At 56.7% G+C, this 23,919-nt stretch overlaps 2 protein-coding genes and 1 pseudogene across 6 annotated transcripts in view; 1 reads left to right on the top strand and 2 right to left on the bottom strand.

The window, feature by feature from the left end:
* The first annotated feature begins 517 nt into the window (after positions 1-517).
* Positions 518-15,228, top strand: MAFF (MAF bZIP transcription factor F). Its single transcript, XM_007975742.3, has 3 exons — positions 518-748; positions 12,536-12,602; positions 13,129-15,228. The coding sequence occupies exons 2-3, from the start codon at positions 12,567-12,569 to the stop codon at positions 13,585-13,587; spliced, it is 495 nt and encodes a 164-aa protein (XP_007973933.3). The 5' UTR covers positions 518-748; positions 12,536-12,566; the 3' UTR covers positions 13,588-15,228.
* Positions 15,229-17,797: 2,569 nt separating this feature from the next.
* On the bottom strand, positions 17,798-19,654 carry LOC140709088 (uncharacterized; annotated as a pseudogene).
* Positions 17,798-23,919, bottom strand: part of TMEM184B (transmembrane protein 184B) — a 54,480-nt gene continuing 48,358 nt past the window's right edge. For 3 of the 5 annotated variants that reach the window (XM_073006718.1, XM_073006719.1, XM_073006720.1), the window contains 3 exons: positions 23,558-23,727; positions 22,916-23,110; positions 19,840-20,183 (listed from right to left, as the gene is read on the bottom strand). In XM_073006718.1, the coding sequence (XP_072862819.1) occupies positions 19,942-20,183; positions 22,916-23,110; positions 23,558-23,727 (607 nt within the window). In that variant the 3' untranslated portion in view covers positions 19,840-19,941. Of the gene's footprint in view, positions 20,184-22,915; positions 23,111-23,557; positions 23,728-23,919 lie in introns of all 5 variants that reach the window. The other 2 variants (XM_007975751.3, XM_007975747.3) reach the window with 1 other exon arrangement.

The following is a 23,919-nucleotide window of genomic DNA, read 5'->3' as shown; positions in this document are numbered from 1 at the left end:
TGGAGCCAGGCTCCCAGGTTTTGGCTTGAGCAGCTGAGATGGGATGGCAGGGGAGCGGAGGTAGGGCTGACATCAGGAGCGGTCTTTGGGCCAAGTCCTCTGCAGTCCCCATCTGACACCCACTGGAGGTGCAGAGTGGGCAGCTGGCTATGAGTCTGGAACTCAGAGAAGCTGTTCGCTCTGGACATACACACCTGGGGCTCATGGTCATATAGATGTCATTTAAAGCCACGGGACTGGATGAGATCATTAAGGCAGAAGGTGTAGGTCGAAAGAAGAGGGCCAGGACCACTGACTGCAAAATGAGCCAATGACACCTACACCCACGGGGTTCTCGCGAGGTGTCACGTGAACGCACCCAACGAGCACTGGAACCAAAACGGCCCCGGGGGCGGGGCTACCAGGGGGCGGGGTCAGACAGGGGCGGGGCCGAGGGACCAGGCGGCCGCTCCTGGCCGGAGGGCGGCCGGGGCGGTGACGTCACCGCATGACTGGGTTTTTATGAATGAAAGGAATCCTGTGAGTGAGTAATTCCGGGAAGCTCGCCTTACAACTCCGCGCGGCCTCGGCCCCCTGCGCCGCCCTCCCCACAACAAAACTCAGCGCGGCGCTCCCGAGCGCCCGATTCAGAGCGACCTGCGGCTCAGAGCGGAGGGGAGACGGACCAGAGCGCGGGCCGGGACAGCGGCCGGGACAGCGGCGAGACGCGCGCGTGCGAGTGCGCCGGGCCAAGAGGGCCCAGAGGCGGGTGAGGAACGCGGGGCCAGGAGGGCGGTGCGCGGGACCCCGAGGCGGCAGGGCTTCCCGCCCCAGGACGCGCCTGGGGTGGGCGCCGGGGCCCGATCCGTCGGGGCTCTCGGGGCTCCATCGCCCGACGGCTCGGGGCGGGGGAGGAGGGAGCGGCCGTCCCGGGGACGCCGAGGACGGGGCCGAGGCCAGCTCAGCGGAGTGGGGGTGGAGACGGGGCCCCTTCCCGGGGCGCGGGCGGGGAGGCGGCGGCGCCGGGGAGGAAGGGGCAGCGCAGGCTGGCGATCTCCGCGTCCGCCCGGCGGGGGCGGGGGCGCTGTGCTCCTACGTGACTTCGGTGGGAACAGGCCCTGGCCCGGCGCCGGCGGGCGGTGCGTGCGCGGTTTGTTTACGTCTGAGGGCGGGCGGTCGGGCGTGTGTTCCCTGGCGGGCGGCCTGGGTATCCTGCCCGGTGCGTGCGTGCGCGGTGTACCTCGGGGGGCGTGTGTCTGTTGTGCTGTGTGTGCGCGTGTGTGCTTGTGTGTGCGTGTCCGCGCGCGCGCTCCCTGGGGCCTGTACACCAGCGGTGTGTACCTCGGAGAGGGCGTGCCCTGGGCTGGCCACCGGAGTAAACGCGGAACAAGGACCCGAGCGAAGGAAGCGGACCCATGCGTCTTCACACGGGGTCTGGGAATTCTGGCCCGGGCCTCCCCAGTCCCACTACCCAGGGCTGTCCGGTCCCCGCTCTCCCCGGAGTTTCCCAGGGCCTCCGCCACGTGACCCCAGTGTTTGTCCCCCGCCCAGAGCCGGTGCCCGCAGCCACAGGGTGGGGCAAGGTATCAAAGACCTCACCCAGCTAAGCTAGGAGTGAGGGGTGTGAGCCACCCCGGCTTGGCACCCTGGTGGATCTGGTAACAAAGTGAGTTGGAGCCCAGGTTCTTGTCCCCAGATTTTGGGGCTCCCTAGGGAGGGAAAAGCCAACTTACTCTCGTTCTTCCCAGGGTTGCCCATCCCCTCAGTCCCGTGAGAACAGGAAGGGCCAGAAAACCTTGACTGCAAAGGTGCGGGGCAGGGAGAGGACCACAGGCTTTCTCGCTAGTCCGGGTTCTGGAGGCTGTACCTGCTAGGTCTTGGAGGATGGGGTGGAGCCGGTTTCCGCCCTCCTGGTAGTTTCAGTTCACAAGTGGGACTAGTGAGACCAGACCGACCTAGAGCTGGACGCTGGAAGCTAGCTGAGGCTCTGAGCCAGCCGGCAGACCCCGAGTCCTCACCCTGGGCCAGGCAGGGTCAGCAGGCAGTGGGGATAGGCCTCTGCAGGAAGGGTTAATGAGCGAGGGGTGGGGCCTGACCTAGCCACCACCTACCCACTCACCCAATAGCCCTGCAGAAAGCACCTGTTTGTTGTAGCAGCCTGCAGGATGGGCTGGGGGCTAGAGATTCCTTGGTCTTAATCCACCTTCCCCCTCCACCCACCCACAGGCTAGGGAATCATGGGAGGGGAGCAATGGAACTTCCTAGTGTGAGGAACCAATGATCTTTTGACTTTGGATCTTTGAACCCTGGGTGAGCTCTGCTGCAGCAGCTGAGACCCTCAGTGTTCCCATCTGCCACTGGAACTAGATAACAGCCAGGATGGCAGGATGGTGGGTAGAAGGGGGAAGCTCTGGAAGTCTCAGACTGCAGACAGCATATTTTCCAGGTGAATTGTGGAAGAGAAAGAGCCGACAGCCCCATGCCAGGAGCTGGGGGTACCCAAGAGTAGGTGGGGTTTGAGTCAGGGGGGTTGGGGCCAGGAGCACAGGAACCAGACAGGCCCACCCTCAAAGCTGGGCAGGAAACATTCCAAAGTAGGGCCTGGGGTCAGGAGATGAGGGGAAGTGGCTGGTTGACTCAGTCCCAGATGAAAAGTTAGCATTGAGAGGTTTAACTTCCCATTGAATCACCTCTGGGCCCTGCATTGCCATTGGGTCCCTGCCCTGGACCAGATGCCAGGGATGAGATGAACAGATCAGATCCAGAGACTGACCTCTGGGAGCTTACAGCTGAGCAGTGGACACAGAGTTGAAGAAAGATCCACAGAAGTAAATGCAAAACACAGCTGAGATGGGTGATGTGAGGGAGAAGTCACTGTGGTTTGAAAGTACATAACAGCGCTCTGACTTAGCCAGGGCAATCAAGGAAGGCTTCCCTGGGGAGGTGACTAGTGCACTGAGTCTGATAGAGTGGTGGTTGTCTGCAAAGCCCTTGAAGGCAGGAACTGTGATTCACTTCAGGGTCTCCAGGGCCCAGCACAGAGCCTGGAACACAATGGGTGCTTCTCGGATGTTTGCTGATTGAATGAATGAGCCCTGGATCCCTGTCCTCGAAGAGCTCCACAACATATGCAGAAAAAGGCCTGGAAACCCCAGAGAAACAGGAAGCGAGGGCAGAGGCTGGAGGAATCTTGAAGCAGTCTCCCAAAAGCGAGCAGATCCTTCAGGGCTCAGGCAACTTCCTCTCTTACACACACTGGCATGCACTGCCCGCTTGTCCCTTTGGGAAACATTCAGGGATAGTAGAATTTGCTATCTGTTCATTCATTTGTTAGCATATGATCCTGGGAGAGAGTGGACAGGAACATGGTTGAGGCCTGAGGACCCTACTGTGTGGGTTTGTGGGGAGGCTGGCATTGCAGGGTTTTGAAATGAGCCAAGCACGGACAGGCTCGTGGTTTTGTGTCAGTAGTGATTCCTCTGACAGCTCTTGCGGGAGGATCAATGGTGGGGATTGGAGACAGAGGGCAAGGCAAGAGGCTGGTGAGCAGGCAGCTGTGGTCATGGTCCAGATGAAAGAGGAAGTGGTCTGTGGCTGTGCAGGTGGAGAAGAGGGCTAGTCTGATAGTCTGATAGTTTGCGTCTCATGCCCCCACCTTCAGGAAGCCTTCACCACTTTCCTTTCCCTACCTCCATTCTGCTTGTGGTCTTGGAGCTCTGAGCCAGAATCTGAAACTCTAAACTCAGAGATAGTCATTGTTGGAAGGTACCTTAGACTTGGAGGAGGTTTGGCATATTGGGAAAACTGAGGCCCAGAGAGAGGGAATGCTGTACCTGAAGCCACACAGTGAGTGTGAGAGGGTGCCAGAACTAGGGCTGGAACCCCAGGCCGTTGCTTCTCTGTGGTGCTGGGTTCTCCCAGCCTTGCTCCCCTTCCAGCAGGGAGGCGGCTCCAGCAGAGCTGGCTGCCAAGACCTAGGAAAACACATTTTTTCCCTCTGTCCTCACAGAGCAAGCAAAATGGCTCAGCAGCCAGAGAGGAGCCCATGCCAGCGGGTGGGCCTTCTACAGGATGTCTCTGGAGTGGACTGCTGGGGCCAGGGAGGGGGACGTTGGAGGGTTGTGGCTGCTGACTGGACAAGGCAGTTGTCAGTCCCTCAAGAGTCACCTCTCTCCTTATGCCTCCAGAAGGCGTCATGAACCTGCAGACCCTGGAGGTCAGCTCTGCTGGCTTCCAAGGGAAGAAGCCAGGGAGAGGCGGTGGTGGCCGGAATAGAAGAGAGAGGACCCCTGGGTTCCAGTCCACCACTGCTGCCAAACAGTGGCTTGGTTGCCTCCAGTGCCTAACAGGGGATTGGATGAGCTACTATTTCTCAGGCCCAGGGTCAGGCAGCCTGGCAAAGGCAGAGGACCCAGGCCCCTTGGCAGCCCCTGGCCTGGGGTTGCCTGCGGAAAGCCTGAGGTTACCAGAAAGTTCCCCCTTCTTGTGACTTTCCCTCTGTGATTGCCTGACTTTGCTGAGCTAGGACATTCCTGGGCAAACGTGGGTGCCTCAGCTGACATCCAGGATGCAGTTGAGGGGGCTGAGGCTGGGACAGGAGGGCAAGGAGGAGTGGGGGAAGAGCAGGTTCAAAACCTTCCTAGCGCCTGAGGGTATTTACAAACACAGCCAGCTTCCACTATTATCAAGGGTAGGGAATGGCTGATGGTTCCGTCTCTCAGTTCCGTCTCTCGGGCCTGGTCTGGAGGCACTGTTGAGGATTCTGAGGCTGTGTCCAAGCCCAGGAGAAAACAGTTCTGTGCTGAGAAAGACTCAGGGGCTGTGTCCTGCCTCACTGGGAACTGGTGCTGTGTGTGGTTAGTGATGTCTCTGTTGCTTGTGGATAGTGGGATGATGGCGAGATGAGGTGATCTTTCTTGCCTATGCCTCTTTTTTTTTTTTTTTTTTAAGACGGAGTCTCGCTCTGTTGCCCAGGCTACAGTCCAGTGGCTTGTTCTTGGCTCACTGAAACCACCTCCCAGACTCAAGCAATTCTCCTGCCTCAGCCTCTCAAGTAGCTGGGACTAGAGGTGTGCGCCACCACACCCAGCTAATTTTTGCATTTTTTTTTTTTTTTAGTAGAGACAGGATTTCACCATGTTGGCCAGGCTGTTCTTGAACTCCTGGCCTCAGATGATCTGCCCACCTTGGCCTCCCAAAGTGCTGGGATTACAGGCGTGCGCCACCGTGCCCAGCCTTCCCTAAGCCTCTTACATTTTACACACTAAGATTATTATGATCATTACCACTTAGCAAGGAATCCAGGACACAGGAAAAATGACTTGTGCATGAGGCCAGGCTGTGCCTCTGAGGTTCTTTATCAGCCGCAGCACCCAACGGGCAGTTGATTAACTTGCGTGGGGAGAGGCCTCCCTTCTCCCATTGGGTCTTTCTGTGTAGCTCAGGTGGCCCAAGCATCACTGCACGTGCCAGCTCCCCAAACGGCTGGCAAGGGGGCCTGGACACGTAGCTGTCACTTGCAAATCATATCCCTAGGGGGCCCAACACAAATCGCGGAGAATCAGAGCTGGGGTGGCCTTGGAAACCGGCAAATCCAGCTTCATCTTCACAGGGCTAGGGAAACAGGGCCCAGGGAGGTTGCCCTGCCAGGGCCACACAGGGAAGAGGTGAGTGGCTCCATGTGGCCTCAGGCCTGAATTCTATTATTATTATTATTATTATTATTATTATTATTGAGACGGAGTCTTACTCTGTTGCCCAGGCTAGAGTGCAGTGGCGTAATCTCGGCTTATTGCAACCCCCACCTCCCAGGTTCTAAGCGATTCTCCTGCCTCAGCCTCCTGAGTAGCTGGGACTACAGGCGTGTGCCACCACGCCCAGCTAATTTTTTGTATTTTTAGTAGAGACGGAGTTTCACCGTGTTAGTCAGGATGGTCTCAATTGCCTGACCTCATGATCCGCCCACCTTGGCCTCCAAAAGTGCTGGGATTACAGGCGTGAGCCACCTTGCCTGGCTGTCTTTTTTTTTTTTTTTTTTTGAGATGGAGTTTCACTCTGTCGCCCAGGATGGAGTGCAGTGGCACGATTTCAGCTCACTGCAACCTCCACCTCCGGGTTCACGCCATTCTCCTGCCTCAGCCTCCCGAGTAGCTGGGACTACAGGCGCCCGCCACCATGCCTGGCTAATTTTTTTTTTAAGAGGCGGGGTCTTGCTTTGTCACCCAGGGAGTGCGGTGGCAGGATCACAGCTCATTCCCGCCTTGAATTCCTGGGCTCAAGGGGTCCTCCTGCCTCAGCCTCCTAAGTAGCTGGGACCACAGATGTGTACCACTGCACCCGGCTAATCTTTTTATTTTTTGGAGATGAAGTCTAGCCATCTTGCCCAGGTTGGTCTTGAACTCTCAGGCCTGAATTCTACCCCATGCTGGCTGTATGAGCCTGGACTACTCTATTGCCGTCTCTGGGCATTACCTCAGGATTGGGCGAACCAGGGAGATGACGGTGTGAAGGGACCAGGTTTCAGTCCTGGGCCTTTGCAGATATTCATTCACACCTGTTGTGTGACTTCAAGCAAGTGATGCCCGTCTCTGGGTCTCTGCTTCCCCTTGAGTCAAGTGAGGAGGCAGGACCTGATGGCCTCGAAGGGCCTTTCCTGCAGTTCCCTGTGTGACTGCCGCCAGCTGGGAGATGCTGAATCAGAGTGAAACCCCAGTGCTGGCTACAGGCCTGACCCCTCCTGTACAGACAGCAATTCTAACCTCCCAGGTGCTCACTGACCTCTACAGTGTATACCACTTGATTGCACCAAAACCCTGCGAGGCAGGTATTATTCTGATCCTTTAAACGGGAAAGTGGAGACCCAGAGAGATGGAGTGGCTCACCCCAGGTCACACAGCCTGAGAAAACAGAGATGGGACTTAAACCCAAGCTTGACTCCCAATCCAGTGCTCCTTTCCCTGTTTCCCACACCCCGCCTTTGGGATCCCCTCTGTTCTCTTCCCATTCTCCTAGCATCTGTACTGGCTCTGCCAACAGGCACAAGGAAGCAGCTGGAGAGGAGGAAGAATTAGAGACAGGGCCAGGAGGTACTGAACGACGTTTCAGCTTGGAACTTGGTTTGGACACTGACGAGCTGGGTGATGGCGTCAGACACTCCGCCCATCCACCCTTCCCCAGTGCCTGCTCCCTGCCAGGTCTTGAGATGGGTGGCCTCAAGCACCCAGAGCTGGTTCAGCCTCTCCCTGTCTGGTGGAGAGACAGCAAGGAAACACAACCCATTACACACAGGGGTAGGGGTGCCTAACAAGTCCTAAGGATCAGGGAGGGCTTCCTGGAGGAGGAGATGTCTACACCCAGGGCAAAAGGATGAGTAGGAGTCTGCCAGTGTAGCGGGGAGTAAGGGGAAAGAGATGTCATGGGGTGGGAGGTGGCTCAGAGGCAAGAAAGTGCAGGTGGGAGGAAGTGAAAGAAATTCTGTGTGGCTGGAGCAGAGTGGAAGTGGCAGTGGTGGGAAATGGGCGTGGGGCTGGACACACAGGGCCTGGGGTGCTGTGAGGGTAGGTCTGGACTCTGTCCTTAGGATAGTAGGGAACTATCTATCTATGGAACTATCTATGGAAGGTTTTTGTTTTGTTTTGTTTTGTTTTGTTTGAGACGGAGTATCACTCTGTCGCCCAGGCTAGAGTGCAGTGGCGCGATCTCGGCTCACTGCAAGCTCCACCTCCCGGGTTCACATTGTTCTCCTGCCTCAGCCTCCTGAGTAGCTGGGACTACAGGCGCCCACCACCATGCCCAGCTAACTTTTTTTGTATTTTTTTGTAGAGACAGGGTTTCACCGTGTTAGCCAGGATGGTCTCAAATCTCCTGACCTCGTGATCTGCCCACCTTGGTCTCCCAAAGTGCTGGGATTACAGGCATAAGCCACCCTGCCCAGCTGAACCATGGAAAGTTTTAAACTGGTTGGTGGCATGGTCAGATTCACGTGGTGCAAAGATTGTCCAGCTGCTGTGTGGGGATGAGCTGAGGGCAGCAGGGAGGCATGCTGGGACCTCCCCAGGTGTGTGTAGGGCAGTGAGTGTGACCACTTAAAAGGCCTGCATTGGGTCGGGTGCAGTGGCTCTCACCTATAATCCCAGCACTTCGGGAGGCCGAGGCAGGTGGATCACCTGAGGTTAGGAGTTCGAGACCAGCCTGACCAATATGGTGAAACCCTGTCTCTACTAAAAATACAAAAATTAGCTGGGCATGGTGGCAGGCGCCTGTAGTCCCAGCTCTTCAGGAGGCTGAGGCAGAACGAATCTCTTGAACCCAGGAGGCGGGCGTTGCAGTGAGCTGAGATCCTGCCATTGCACTCCAGCCTAGGTGACAGAGCCAGACTCCATCTCAAACAAACAAACAAAAAAAAGGCCTGCATTGAAGGGTAGGATCAGTGAGGTTGACATGTAAACATCTCCAGATAGTGTCTGAAAGGTCAGGTAGCCCACAGATCTCATACGACTTTTCCAGGTAGGATGGGAGTGCACAGAGGCCCCCAAGGAGAGCTAGGTGGGCAGCCAGGGCCTGCCTGAGCCCCCTAGGATTTGAAGCGCTAGGTAGGGAAACTGAGGCCAGAGCCCAGGCTAAGCCGGCATGTTCAGCAGTGGGGGTTGCAGCTCAGGGTTCACCCCATGAAGCCACTGGTCTTCACCATGGATCCACACAGGGGTCTAAAGCTGCCTGGGTCCTGACCTGGCACTCTGGGTCCACCCAGCTACCCCCAGCGCAACCTGTGTGACTCCTAAGACTCTCCTGCTTAAGGGTGACAGTGGCTGCCCCATCAGGGGATCTCTGCAAGCATCAACTTCCTTCTGTCCCACTCCTTCCTTCCCTCTGAGCTGCCAGATCCCCTGACTGTGTGGGCCGGGAGGGGCTGGGGAGTTTCCTGAGAAGCCCTGGACTGTCCCCACCTCGGCCTGAGTCACACTGAGAACTCAGCAAGCATTCCTTGAGCATCTACGAGGTACTAGGCGCTCTTCTAGGCACAAGGGAGGCCACGGTGAATGAGGTATAAGCTCTGCCCTCATGGAGCTTGCATTCTAATCGGAGGGCTGGGAGGGACAGACACTGAACAAATCCACCATATATGTGAGTCATGATAATTACACATGAGAAAACCTGAAGTGGGGAAGGAACATGGGGAGTCTGTGTGTGTGTGTGCGTGCACGTGTCTGTGGGTGTATCAGGGGTTGCAAATTCTAAATTGAGTGAACATGAGGTCTGAAGAGACCTGAGGAGGTGACAGAGCAAACTTTGTGGCTATCTAGGGAACAAAGATGCCAGCAGAGGCCATGAGCGGTGGCTCATGCCTATAATCCCAATACTTTGGGAGGCAGAGGCAGGAGGATCGCTTGAGCCCAGGAGTTCAAGACCAGCCTGGGCAACATGGTGAAACTCTGTCTGTACAAAAAATACAAAAATTGGCCAGGCTTGGTGGCATGCACCTGTAGTTCCAGCTACTAGGGAGGCCGAGGTAGGAGGACCACTTGAGCCTGGGAGTTTGGGGTTGCAATGAGTTTTGACCATGTCACTGCACTCCTGCCTATAACAGAGTGAGTGAGACCCTGTATAAAAAAAAAAAAAAACAAAACCGAAAACAAAAAAATGCCAGCAGAGGGACCAGCAAGTGCGAAGGTCCTGGAGAGGAGCATGCATCCTGTGTTGAGGAACAGCAGGTGTGGCTGAGGCAGGGGAAGCAAAGGGGAGCCAAGCAGGACTGAGGTCGGAGAGGGCATGCTGGGGAGCACTTTCTTTTCTTTTTTGAGATGGAGTCTCACTGTGTCGTCCAGGCTGGAATGCAGTGGTATGATCTCGGCTCACTGCAACCTCCACCTCCCGGGGTCAAGTGATTCTTCTGCCTCAGCCTCTTGAGTAGCTGGGACTACAGGCGCCCGTCACCACGCCTGGCTAATTTTTGTATTTTTAGTAGAGACGGGGTTTCACCATGTTGGCCAGGCTGGTCTCGATCTCCTGACCTTGTGATCCACCCACCTTGGCCTCCCCAAAATGTTGGGATTACAGGTGTGAGCCACTGCGCCCGGCCACTGGGGATCACTTTCTGCAGCACATTGTGGGCCATGGTGACGACTCTGGCTTTACTCCAGTGAGCCGTGGGAAGGTCCTGAGAGAGGCGTGACATGAGCTGACTTAACACAGCTACCTGTGTCACCCAGGGGGAAAGTGAGGCACAGAGAGAGTGGCTAACCTACCAGAACCCCACAACTAGTGAGCGAGACCACCCCCAAAAGGCCCCAGGTGTGTCTGGCACCAAGGTCCATGTAGTTTTCATTTCTCCACCTTGTCCCTGGGAGACACCTCGGTCCTGCCAGAATGTGTCAGAGGCTGAGCCGACCTGCGAGGTCAGCCCTGCAGACAGCTCAAGGAACCAGGGCTTGAACCTGGCCTCTTGTCCTCTGCTGTCCACCAAACTGGGTAATGCTCTTTCCGATATGGCATGTGTTTATAGGATGCTACAGCTCAGATCACAAAACATCTTCCTTTGTTTTCTTTTTACTTTTTTTTTTTTTTGAGATAAAGTCTCGCTCTGTCACCCAGGCTGGAGTGCAGTGGCGCAATCTCGGCTCACTGTAACCTCCACTTCCCAGGTTCAAGCAATTCTCCTGCCTCAGCCTCTCGAATAGCTGGGACTACAGGCGTGCACCACCACACCTGGCTAATTTTTGTATTTTTGGTAGAGATGGAGTTTCGCCATGTTGGCCAGGCTGGTCTCGAACTCCTGAACTCAGGTGATCTGCCTGCCTCAGCCTCCTAAGTGCTGGGATTACAGGCGTGAGCCACTGCACCCAGCCTATCTTCCTTCATTTTCCTTGGCTTCTTATTACCGCCCCCTCCCCTTGGAGACAGATGAGAAAACTCACGTTCACAAGGAATGGCGGAGTAGATCCTATCAGCTAGGGACAGAGCGGACTGCTGCTTTATGGGGGCCTTTGGGAGTTGGTCCCCTTCTCCAGCCCAGAGCAATGACCACTGACCCTCCACGAGTTTTATTCACCTTTGTCTCCCCATTACCAACTACATGTTTGGCAAAGAGTAGCTGCTCAATAAATAGTCGTTGAAGGAACATGCGGCTGTCAGGCGTGTGGGAGGGGGGATTAGGAGATGAGAGGCCCTCAGTGGTCTAGGGATGGCTGCCCCATCTGCCTAGGGCATGCTGAGTTAGTGTGGGGCAGTCCCCAGGCAGCTGGAAAAGCTTTTCCAAAACAGAGATCTAGATGAAGGAGGCCTGGGGAGAGAGGGGACTGGCTGATATTGTATCTTATGGGGTGCCGGATGGGCTTTGTAAAAAGGCATTTACTGGCCGGGCGCGGTGGCTCAAGCCTGTAATCCCAGCACTTTGGGAGGCCGAGACGGGCGGATCACGAGGTCAGGAGATCGAGATCATCCTGGCTAACACGGTGAAACCCCGTCTCTACTAAAAAAATACAAAAAAACTAGCCGGGCGAGGTGGCGGGCTCCTGTAGTCCCAGCTACTTGGGAGGCTAAGGCAGGAGAATGGTGTAAACCCGGGAGGCGGAACTTGCAGTGAGCCGAGATCCGGCCACTGCACTCCAACCTGGGCGACAGAGCGAGACTCCGTCTCAAAAAAAAAAAAAAAAAAAAAAAAAAAGTTCTGAAAAATCAGCTGAGTACAGTGGCTCACACTGTAATCCCAACACTTTGGGAGGCCAAGGTGGGTGTATCACCTGAGGTCAGTAGTTTAAAACCAGCCTGGCCAACATGCAAAACCCCATCTCTACTAAAAATACAAAAAATTAGCTGGGCATGGTGACAGGCATCTGTAATCCCAGCTACTTGGGAGGCTGAGGCAGGAGAATCACTTGAACCCGGGAGGTGAGCTGAGATCGCACGACTGCATTCCTGCCTGGGCGACAGAGTAAGACTGTCTCAAAAAAAAAAAAGTTCTGAAAAATCAAATCAAAGGCACATGTCCAAGCCCCATGTGGAAGAATGGTCAGGAGAGGGACATCTATTCATTTGGTGCACACTTACTGGGCCATCTACTATATACCAAGCACTTATTTAGGCATATTGATGCCATGGTGAGACAGGCAAGGCCTCTGCCTTCATGGGCTTCTGTTTTGGTGGAGGAGGAGTGGGAAGGAGAAACAAATCATAGATGAGGAACCAAGCACAAGAAATGCAGAAGAGGTGACTGTTACAAGGGTTAATAGGCGGGGTTATGTGATGTGACACAAAGAGGCATTTAGCCGGAATGGTCAAAGAAGATCTCTTGAGGCGGTGACATTGGGCAAACACCTAAATGATGAGGAGTCACCATGGGGAGCTAGAACAGTAAAGAGAACAGCATGTGCACAGCTCCCGAGGCTGGAAGGAGCCATTCAAGGAGGCCTGTGGAGCAATGTGGAGAGAGGAAGGTGGCAGGTATGAATCAGTTCTAAGATAGCAGAGGCCTTGAATGGCAAGGTAGTGAGTTTGGATTTTATTCTAAATGGGAAAACAAAAACAAAACAAGGTGACTTTGACCTCCTTTCTACCCTAGGTCTGCGGCCCAGAGGGCACCTTCTGCAAACATGTCTGTGGATCCCCTATCCAGCAAAGCTCTAAAGGTGAGGAGGCAGCCTCTGTTAACCCAGTGAAGCCCTCCCTCCCTGCCCATGTAGAGCCTCCTCATCCCAGCTTCCCCTTCTTTCCTGGAATCCCCTGGGTGGTTCAGCAGGCACCAGGCCTTCATGATGCCGAAGGGAAGGGCCACAGCCACAGGCTGGGACCAGGAGGCCTGGGCTCTGGTCACAGGCTGCATGTCCCTGGGGTAGGTCACTTCCCTCTCCATCCTCCTTCCCCATCGAGTCAATGCCCCCTGGGGCATTCAAAGGTGCTTTCCGGGCTGGGTTTCTCTGGCTGAGTCCAGGGCTTGGCGCTAGGTTAGAATTCAGGTTGAGCCCCGGGTGGCCTCCTTTTGTGTCCGGCTCCTAGTTTGGCCTGGTTTCCCCTTCCCGGATTCCTGCTCCCCTTCAGGGTTTTGGATCAAGTCCAACCACCACCTCGGTGGCTAAGGCGGTGAAAGAGGAACACCGAGGTGTGGAGCGGGGCACCGTCCCCAGTCCCTGGGCCTCAGTTTCCCCATGCCCGCAGATCAAGCGAGAGCTGAGCGAGAACACGCCGCACCTGTCGGACGAGGCGCTGATGGGGCTGTCGGTGCGCGAGCTGAACCGGCACCTGCGCGGGCTCTCGGCCGAGGAGGTGACACGGCTCAAGCAGCGGCGCCGCACACTCAAAAACCGCGGCTACGCCGCCAGCTGCCGCGTGAAGCGCGTGTGCCAAAAGGAGGAGCTGCAGAAGCAGAAGTCGGAGCTGGAGCGCGAGGTGGACAAGCTGGCGCGCGAGAACGCCGCCATGCGCCTGGAGCTCGACGCGCTGCGCGGCAAGTGCGAGGCACTGCAGGGCTTCGCGCGCTCTGTGGCCGCAGCCCGCGGGCCCACCACGCTCGTGGCGCCAGCCAGCGTCATCACCATCGTCAAGTCCACCCCGGGCTCGGGGTCTGGCCCCGCCCCCGGAGCAGACCCCGCCCATGGCCCGTCCTCCTGCTCCTAGTGCCCGCCCCCGCCATGCCCCAGCCACGCCCCTCCGGCTCCAGCTCCCTCCCCAAAGTGCCTGAGCGCCGCCTCTGTGCCCAGGCCCCATTTCTCTGCAGCACTGGCCCCTTGGTGCACACACACTCCCTCCATGGGCCCTGTCTTCCTCTTGCAGCCCCCAAAACTGGGACCGCATGGCCCTGGGAAGGGGAACTTTGGTAGGTTGGGGATGGGACAGAGGTCTGGATCTGGAATCGCCCTTGGCTGAAAGTTTAGCCTTTTTAGATTGAGAGATACAGAGCCGGCTTAGAGAACAGCTGTTGGAGGAGAAGAGGGCACCCCTCATCTTGGAAACTGCTCTGATTGTGCCAATATATCCTCCAAACCCTCCCAGGATTCAGAGCTAGGTTTGGCTGGCTGTGACTTAACGGGCCGTCCTGCTGAGAAATTGCACTGAAGAGATGCCTCCACCTCTGGTTTAGGCCTGGGGGTGCCTGACCTTCCGAAACTAAAAGAGTGGGTAGGAAGACTAGTGAAACCCAGTTCACAGATGGGGAAACAGGCCCGAGGTCACATTTCACTTAGTGGTTGTGCTGGGACCAAAATCTGGGTTTCCTCACTGCTGCCCTAAGATTCATTCCAGCCATGGTTTTCAGGGGGACAGTGGACAGGGACTCAGAAAGGTGGTGGGAGGGCATCCCTGGCCTGGGAGACTGCTCGCTGCAAGGGAGGGGGAGAGAAGCAGAGGGAGAGAGAAGGTGACATGGATGGAAGAGTGGGAAAGAGCTGGCCTGGTTCAGCCCTAGGCTGTCCCTGCAGCCAGGGTGTCCAGGGGCTGGCCAGTCAGAGAAACGGGGCCATGGACTGCTGTGGCAAATAGGGAGATAAGGAGACAGACCCTGCAGTCCTACTACAGCCTGGAGTGGGGTCCTAAGAAGAAGGGTACCACCTCGACCCCTGTCAGTGTCCACTGTGTGGTGGGGGCTGACCCCTGCCTTTGATTGTCATTCTCCTGGGAAGCCCAGCCTCAAGTCCCTCCCCCAACACGGTCCCCACTGCCCCTCCCCACTGTTTATTTATTGCACGGATCTAAGTTATTCTCCCCAGCCAGAGCCTGAGCTCCTGTTCCCTGGGGAAAGTGGCGTATGGCCCTGAGCTGGACTTTATATTTTATATCTGCAAATAAATCACATTTTATCTTATATTTAGGGAAAGCCGGATAGCAACAACAAAAAATGTTTAAGCCAGGCACGGTGGCTCACACCTGTAATCCCAGCACTTTGGGAGGCTAAGGAGAGGGATCGCTTGAGTCCAAGAGTTTGAGACCAGCCTGGACAACATGGTGAAACCCCGTCTCTACAAAAAATACAAAAATTAACCATGCTTGGTGGCTCATCATGCCTGTAGTCCCAGCTACTTGGGAGGCTGAGGCAGGAGGATCACTTAAGCCCAGAAGGCAGAGGCTGTAGTGAGTTGAGATCGCACCACTGCACTCCAGCCTGGGCAACACAGCAAAACCCTGTCTCAAAAAAAAAAAGTTTAGAAATATTGCCCGGCTCCTAGAATTTATTTATTTCCTGACTTACAGCAAGCGAGTTATCGCCTTCTGTATTTTGTAGACTTTCTAAATAAAGTCAAGTTCTTTTTCCACAGAGAATAAGTGTGTATCCTGGACTATCTTTGTTGGAGAGGGGTGTCTAGAATGGGTTTCTGCTTTCAACCCCTTGGGGCCTCTGGTGGTGGGGAGGGCTAGTGCACATCACCAGCTGTTGCACAGGGTATGAGGTGGGGTGGAGACGGCTACAGAGACCAGCGGTGCTGAAACTTCCATGCTTCCTTTTGGTTGCTTAGAGCACAGGAGCTCCTGGGGAAAACAAAGCCATGAACGCAGTGAAATTTAGAGCTACATTCTGGTGGAGCATGGTGGCTCACACCTGTAATCCCAGCATTTTGGGAGGCTGAAGCAAGAGGATCATTTGAGACTAAGAGTCCAAGATGAACCCGGGCTACACAGTGAGACCCCATCTCTACAACAAATAAAAAATAATTAGCCACGTATGGTGGTACACGTGCCTATTGTTCCAGCTACTGGAGAGGCTGGGGTGGGAGGATCACTTGAGGCTAGGAGTTTGAGACCAGTCTGGGCAACATAGCAAGACCCCCATCTCTACAAGAAATTTAAAAATAAGAAAACAGGCTGGGCACGGTGGCTCACACCTATAATCCCGGCACTCTGGGAGGCCGAGGCGGGTGGATCATTTGAGGTTAGGAGTTCAAGACCAGCCTGACCAACATGGTGAAACCCCATCTCTACTAAACATACAAAAAAACAAAAAACAAAAAACACTCGAGTATGGTGGTGCACGTCTGTAGTCCCGGCTACTCGGGAGGTTGAGACAGCAGAATTGCTTAAACCTGGGAAGCGGAGGTTGCAGTGAGCTGAGATCACGCCACTGCACTCCAGCCTGGGTGACAGAGCGAGACTCCATCTCAAAAAAAAAAAAAAAAAATTAGCCATAGTTGTGTGGTTGAGCCCAGGAGTTCGAGGCTGCAGTGAGCTATGATTGTACCACTGCACAATCTAGGTGACAGAGACCCTGTCTCAAAAGAAATTTAGGGTTAAATTCCTGGGCATCCCTTTAGTGAACAGACACTCCCACCCAGAGAGGAAAAAACCCAGATTTCGGAGTCATTTTTCCAGCACTTTCACACTGAGGTCTGATTTTCTACAGCCAAGTAGAAACAATCTTCCCTATGTTTCAGAAGGCCCACGGAGGCAGAGTGGCTTTCCCAGCCCGTCTGCAGACCTAAACCATGACCCTTGTCTTGTCCTAGGCCTCAAACTCACTAATTTCAACCCAATCTGCCAGCCCTTCTGGGGCACCCTGAAGGAGCTAGTGGAGTGTACTGTGGTCTGTGGGTCACGGCAACTGGGGTTTGAATCTAGGTGTCTGTTCTTAGCTGTGGGTCTTTGGTACTTATTTGATTTCTCACAGCCTCAGTTTGCCCATCTGTAAAATGAACATGCTATGGGGCATGAGGCGTGAAAAACCCTGGGGACCCTGTGCTACAGGTTTTTTTTTTTTTTTGAGATGGAGTCTCGCTCTGTCGCCCAGGCTAGAGTGCAGTGGCCAGATCTCAGCTCACTGCAAGCTCCACCTCCCAGGTTCACGCCATTCTCCTGCCTCAGCCTCCCGAGTAGCTGGGACTACAGGTGCCCGCCACCTCGCCCGGCTAGTTTTTCGTATTTTTTAGTAGAGACAGAGTTTCACCGTGTTAGCCAGGATGGTCTTGATCTCCTGACCTCGTGATCCGCCCGTCTCGGCCTCCCGAAGTGCTGGGATTACAGGCTTGAGCCACCGCACCCGCCTGGGCTGCAAGTTTTAACACTCAGAACACATTTACAGTGGCACAGACTGAGGTGAGGTCAACTGTGGGGCTGGGTATGGGGCCGGTGGGGTAAGGCACCAGCTGGGCAAAGGTGCAGGATTTGAGTCCTGGAAAGGGCCAAATCGCATAGGTCAGCCACGTCCACGGGGCTTTCTCCCCTTTTCAGGTTGGGGCTCGGTGCTTTCCCTGCCAAGACCATGACCCTGAAATACTGAGTTCAGTCCTGCGGGAAGGGCAGCAGGAAGCTGCGGGAGGACGCAGGACCCGCCTCGGGAGGCTGGCGGGAATTCCCCCACCCACGCTGCATTCCTGAGTGCTCCCGTCAGCAGCAAGCCAGGCCCTGAGAAGGCATGCGGTACCAGAGAGGCCAGGCACTGTGCCCACGACCAGAGGCCCCCTGCCCCAGGGTCCCTGGCCCTGAGGGTCCCAGGGTGGAGGATGGGCCCAGAGATGCAGGAAGCTTGTCTGGAAAGGGGATCCCAGGAAATCCTGGGAGAAGCCTGCAGGAGCAGGGCTGCCAGCATGTGGGCCCCATCGACCTGGTTGACCAAACAGGGAAGGAGCATTGACCACCTGCAGCCCGGCTCTCTGTCCTGGGGTGGGAGCTTCCTGGGGGCTGGGGAGACCCTTTGTCCGAGGGGGGCCTGGGCCTTGACCTTGGTCCTGGTCAATCTGAACCCCCATCACTTAAAGGTTACACAGGAAGGAGAGGGTTTCCTAAGCCGCCCCTGCCCACAGCCACTCCACCCACTCCAAACGCAACACAGGGGGCAGGGAGGAGGAAGGAAAAACCTCACCCACATGCAGAGATTTCAATACAATCTATATTATCTCATATATATATTCTTCCTCACTTTATTTGCTCACTTCTGTCACGCATTTAAAATGTCACAGAGACCAAAATAGAGTGGCTTTCTGGTGGAACTCATGGCAGTCATACAACAAGATACAAAACTAGGAGACTCTGTCTTCTCATACATCATACAATTAATTTTTCAAGTATTCTTTATGTACAAAGAGCTACTCTATCTGGAAAGAAAATTAAAAAAAAAAAAAAAAAAAAAAGACAAGGTAGGTTATGCATCCTAAGGAGGAGGAGGGGATGGAGCGGTTGGGCACGTGTTCCCATCCCCATGACCCCAGGGACCACTGATTCCCTGCCACTGAGCTCCCCCCAACCCCACCCTCCACGCAAACAGCAACGCTGGGGCAGGTGATGACCAAGGGGGTGGGAGTCAGCAGCACACTTTGGCCTGGAGGGAGAAGGGAAGCTACGTCGGAGACAGCTTGGCGAAAGCAGACGGCAGGGGCAGGGCCAGGGCTGGTCCTCAGCCTGTGTCTGTACCCACCTTCCCGGGTCAGGCCCCCCAAGACGGAGGGGGAGAGCTGGCCTCTGGCACCCACATGCAGGCCTCTGCCACAAGGGAAGGAAGGAGGCCAGGAAGACAGCCAGGCCCCGACTCTCCTCACAGGTGGCAGGGAGGGAACCCGTTCATTCCAGGAAGGACCAAAAGAAAGAATCCCCAGTGAACACCGGCAGAGTCCCTCTCCCTTACCCTACCAGCTTCTCGAGGCTACTGCAGCCCAAACCCAGGGATAATCTGGGTTTTAGATGCCAGGACACTTTGCCTGTAGGGACATGTGTTGTGACACGAGGCTCTTCCTAAGTCAGGAGCTGGTATAAGCCCAGCCTGCTGGGGGCTCCGGCTCCGGAGGCTCCAGGTCTAGAAGTGTGGAGGGGGAGAGGAGGGACTTGGTGGTCCTGAACACTCCTGAGGCCTGTCTGAGGGCTCTGGGCCCAGCACTGCAGGATCCTGTGAGCGCCAGCAGCTGAACGAAGAGCCCCAGGGAGCATGTGGGACAGACAGGGAGCCAGAGAGGGGAGCTTTCATATGTGACTAAGGCACAGAAGAGATGGGCCAGGGGCCAGATGGGGCAGAACACCAGGCCCTGTGTAGATGGGGGTCCCGAGAGGAGTCTGGGACCATTCCCCCACCTCTCAGCTCCCCACCGTGTGGCCACCCCTCCCAGCCTCCCTGTCAGACTGCCTTCCCCCGGAAGCTGGTCTGAAACATGGAGACTCAGACCTTTTCCCTGAAATGGGAGGGAGAAGCCCCAGAGAGAGAGAGGACCCAGCATCAGCCTGGGAGCGAGGGCTGGGAGCCCCTGAACCCTGGAGCAGCCAGGAAGCAAGGGCTCTGCCCAAAGCTATCGAGGAAGGACCCAGGTGAGCCGGCAGTGCGGGCTGTGGGCTGTCCTTGGTAGGCCAGGGAGAAGGGGCATGAGGCAGGCAGAGGTGTGGCCATGATAGGCGGGGACACCCAGGGGCCCAGAAGCCCCTGCTTCAACAGAAGTGGTACCCAGAGGCCCCTGAATGCCCTTTCTGGGTGGGGCCTGTGCCTCCTGGTGTCTGGCTCTGATCCTTGCAGCATGCCAGGGAGGTCAGGAGGGGAGGACCACAGAGCGCCCACATCCCCGCTCCTGCCCGGGGTGAGGTGAATCTAGCGCTGGACAAAGGTGGACAGGGGAGGATGCAGGTGGGAAGAGCCCAGGTCAGACAGGGTATTGCACGGTGTGTGTGTGGGCCACGGCTTGCTGACCTCAGCCTGAGAGTCTCGCGGGGAGAAGGGGCTAGAAGGCTGCAGCCGCTGGTCCACACACAAGCACTGGGGCCTGGGCGCGGCTGGTCCCAGCATGCCCCCAGCACAGGATGGGCAGCAGGGACATGAGCCTTGCTCCCAGTGTCCTCTGCCCTCGCCCGGGCAGTGCAGGCTGGGCCGTGTATAAATATTCCTGAAGGCCCATGGGCAAGCCTGGCTGTCCCCAGTTCCTCTGGAAGTGACATGTGAGTGTTTCTGGTCCAATAAATAAATGGCGGCGTGAGTGCTGTGCCAGCTGCCTCCTGGCCTGGTGGTGTGGCTGGAGGTGGGGCACAGCCTGACCATGGCTACAGCGCCAGCACTTCTGCCACCACAGCCCGCACCTAGAACTCATCATCAGAGCTGAGCAGGAGAGTCTTCTCGTTGTCTCGGGCGCCACTGAGGCTGTGGGAGCGGGAGAGGCCATGGGCGCCACCACGCCAGGCGGGCCCAGGCTCCAGGGTGGAGTGCTGCGTGTACTGCTGGTAGGCGGGTGAGAAGTTGTGGATGGCGTCCTGCACGATGTCATGCGGGCTCATGGTCTCCTTGAGGCTGCTGGAGATGCTCTTCATGGGGGCGCAGCGGCCTGCCGGGCAGGGGGCAGGAGGGGCGGGTGAGGAGGCTGCTCAGCCTCTGCCCATGATCCCCCCTAGCCCAAAGCTGTGCCCTTCCACCACCCCTTCTGGGACAGAGAATCGGGTCCAGGATATGAAAAGGGGCAGGAAAAAATGGACTCCTTTGGCTGAGGAGCCCCAAGGGGAGGCTCAACTGTGAAGAGGAGCAGATGTAACCCCCCACTGGAGCCAGGCCGGCTGGGGGAGGGACCGAGGCTAGAGATTGGCGAGCTATGGGCAGTGAGCCTGGAATGCCCCAGAGAGGCCAGGGCAGGCTCAACCGACTGAAGTCGGGGCATGTGGGGCCAGAGGGCCTGGAAGCCAGGGGTGCCCTGTTCCACAGGCGCCAGACGCGTCCCCTACCACCTGGGGAAGTGCTGTGCTCCCTCCACTCTGGAGAGTGCGCCAGGGGCTGGCCCCATCAGGACCAGGCTGGCCTGCACCCCCAGGGCAGCAGATGCGACTCACTGGCTCCCTGTAAGAGGGCTTCCTCCTCATCTCCTCTAATCAATCGTCCCGTCCTCGCGGGCTCAGAGGGGAAAAGCAGCCCAGGAAACAAAACCTGGATGTAAGGGGCAAGCCTAACTCCAGAACCCAGGATTCCTGACTCAGCTTGTGAACTCTTGGAAACATTGTGAAATGCCCCGATATCCCATGAAGAGCACGGTGACCCCAGAAGAGGGCGGGGCATATTCCAGAACGAGAGACCAAGACGGAAGCAGGCAAGCTTTACAGAGGGTGGCCCTTGGCAGGTGCTCTGGGCACTCCCACCCAGGGGTGCCAATGGGGAGGAGATGAGAACACAGAGGAGCTACAAAGAGAGGCATGCCAGTGACAGTGACCAGAACTGACGTGCAGGACAGACATGCAGACCAAGAGCGGGACCTACCGTAAGGGCCGTATGTTGGCACTGCCCACGGCCAAACCCCGGGCAAAAGCAGGGCAAGGGGGGTAGGGAGAGAAGCCGAAGAAATAGAGAAGACAAGAGACAGCTGAGTGAACAATGTGTGCCCACCACCGAGGCCCACCAGCACGACATACCACACACCCTGCCCCCACCCCTCTAGGCCCCCACAGGGCACCCAGGAAGCTCCAGGTGCCTCCTGGGGCTTGGCAGGGGGAATATCCACCTAGGGATGACTCCTCCCCTGGTGTTCACGCCAACAGGAAACATCCGCCTGGCGGCTGAGTTCCGCCTCCACGTCTAGGTCAGGACGTCCCATCCCCACTTCTTCCCAGGCTAGCCTGGGGCCACATCTGCACCTCATATTTTACAAACCTCACAACACTTCCCAGACCAGGACATGGAGGCTCGGAGGGAGGGGTTATGATTGCACAGCTGAGCCAGCTCTGCACCCAAGCCTATCCTGAGGGCTAAGGGTCTGCGCCTGGGTTAGAGGGTAGCAGGGGGCTCAGGACCAGTGCAGAGGCAGAGAAGGGCAAGCGGCTTCCCTGGCCGGGTGCGGGTATGTCTAGGAGCGGTGTGTGGAGGGACAGCTCAGGCTGGGCGGCAGAGACCCAGTGGGGCAGGAATGGTTCTTTGCCGTGCCCCCCCTTGCCCCTTGGGGTGGCCCCAGGCCCCAGGACGATGTTCCTACGGGCACAGGGTATGCCAGACCAGGTCCAAGGGACATTGCCCTCAATGCTGGGTGGGTGTTTGCTAGGTCCTTCCAACTGGGCCATCAGCTGGCAAGCCCTGGCCTTTGTGCGCCTGCTCTTTGGGCCATAGAGTAGGTCTTCCCCGACCAGGGAAGGCACAGAGGAAGGAGGGTGGGAAGGAAGGGGAGCCCCGCTGCAGGCAGACATTTCTACACTCACACTACCCACCACGGAGCCTGTGTGGACCTGCAGGTAGGCCCTGGGGAAGTGGGTTTCTTGCCTCCAGCCACTCGGGCAGACAGCTGGCAGCAGCCAGGCTCCTGGGTAGATGTGTCAGAGAAGGAGGCTCCCCTCTCCCCAGTTCCTCCTGCCCCTTCACTGGCTCAGTCATTCTCAGGCCTTCCCAGCCTCCTCTTCCCCATCCTCCAAGGACAAGCCCCTCTGCCCAGTGGCCAGAGGCAGCCCTTCTGGCCCACTGGAGCGTCTGGGCAGCAGCACATTCACACCACCCTGGGAGTGCTTAAAGCACAGAACTCTCAGAGCACACAGCCTGCCAGCCCAGGCCCATTACAGCGGCATCTCCGAGGGTGGGGCTGGTATCAGCCCTTTCAAAAGCTCTCCAGGGCATTTTCCAGTACAACTGGGGCCACTTACCACTGTTCTAGCAAGAAGGAAGATTCGCAGGTGTAAAAGAAAGCTGTTAAAACCTATTACCATCCGAGTCTGTTTCTCAGAAGTATTCTTTTTTTAAAACATAGTATATGAGATGAGGGAATTAATTACAGGACAAAATGGTAACCACAGTGTTGGGTGTCAGAAGCCTGAGGGAATTTGTCTATTCATTAGTCTCTGTCTGTATCATCCCTGGGTCTCCACACTTGGACCTGCTGCAAGAGACAGGTGGCCTGAGCTTCCAGGACCGAATCCGTAGTGCTGGTGGCACCTGCTCTTCCCCGACCTCTGTGGCCCCATTTCTGCACATAGAGTGGGGATCCCATGTCCTGACCCAGCCGCACCTGTAGGATGCTGGGAGGTGGGAGGGCCCTGGGATGTTTGGGGCTCCCTGCTTCTCCCAATGGGGGTCACCTAGGACCCTGGCTCATACCTTGTGCGTCCAGTCTCTTGTCAGCATAGACCTTGTAGGTGAAGGCGTGCCGCAGGGCCAGGGCTGCAAAGAACATCTCCACACAGATGATGAAGTCCTGGTAGCCAGCAGCCACAGTGCCCTCGCCCACCGACACGCGGGCCGAGTGGATTTTGGGGATGGCCCCACACTTCTCCAGGATGGCCAGGAGCATGCCTGGATGAGGAGGCATGGGTGTCTGGACCCAGACTGGTCCCCTTCCTGGTCCCCCATCTTCCACAATGCCCCACGCAGCTACCCACACACCCCAGTAAGGAAGTAAGCAGGGCCACAGCTGCTCCTGTAGGGCAGGAGTAGCGACACAAGGCCACAGCCTCCGGAAACCCCGCTCTCCCAGCTCTTTGCCAGCCACCAAAACTGAGATGTCAGCGATTTCACAGGGTCTCCTAGGCCCTCCCATCCATGTAGCGGCCCCACCAAATCTCCCCCATCCCCTGGGAAAGGCCCTTGAGGGCTCAGATTTCACCCCCAGCAAGTGCCCAGTGGGCTGAGGCCCCTCTGAACAGGCCCTGCGGGCACCGGGGACCATAAGCAGAAGGGGCAGCAGGAAGCACAGAGGACAGGGCAGCATGGGCAGCCTCGAGGCGCTGGGAGGGGGCTCACCTTGCCAGAAGGAGAGAAAGATGACAGACTTGACCATGAAGAACTTGAGGACGGGGCTGTAGGGGCTGAGCAGCTCCCGGGTGGCAAAGTAGAACAGGAAGAGGGCGTAGAGGGCCAGGCTGACGGAGATGTTGTAGATGATGGTCACGTAGAGGTAGCCGCTGGTGACACTGCAGGATGGGGAGCATTTTCTGGCTGGGACAGACCCTTGGAGGGAAGGGGCTCTCCTCGACTGCACCACACACAGTCCCCATGGCTCTTAGCCCCACATGTCCAGCAGAGCTCAAAGAGCCACTGAAGGGGTCAGAGGGGGTGATCAAAGCGACAGACAGGGGTGGGGGTGTACGGGGTGCGTCTGCAGG

Source organism: Chlorocebus sabaeus, chromosome 19 (genome assembly GCF_047675955.1).
Source record: "Chlorocebus sabaeus isolate Y175 chromosome 19, mChlSab1.0.hap1, whole genome shotgun sequence".
NCBI lineage: Eukaryota > Metazoa > Chordata > Mammalia > Primates > Cercopithecidae > Chlorocebus > Chlorocebus sabaeus.
This window is presented reverse-complemented; position numbering and strand designations above follow the sequence as displayed.

Bases quoted from the DNA above. Each gene is read 5' to 3' on its own strand.
- MAFF (XM_007975742.3), top strand. From the start codon at position 12,567: ATGTCTGTGGATCCCCTATCCAGCAAAGCTCTAAAG. The intron at 12,603-13,128 runs GTGAGGAGGCAG...CCATGCCCGCAG, and splicing joins TATCCAGCAAAGCTCTAAAG to ATCAAGCGAGAGCTGAGCGA.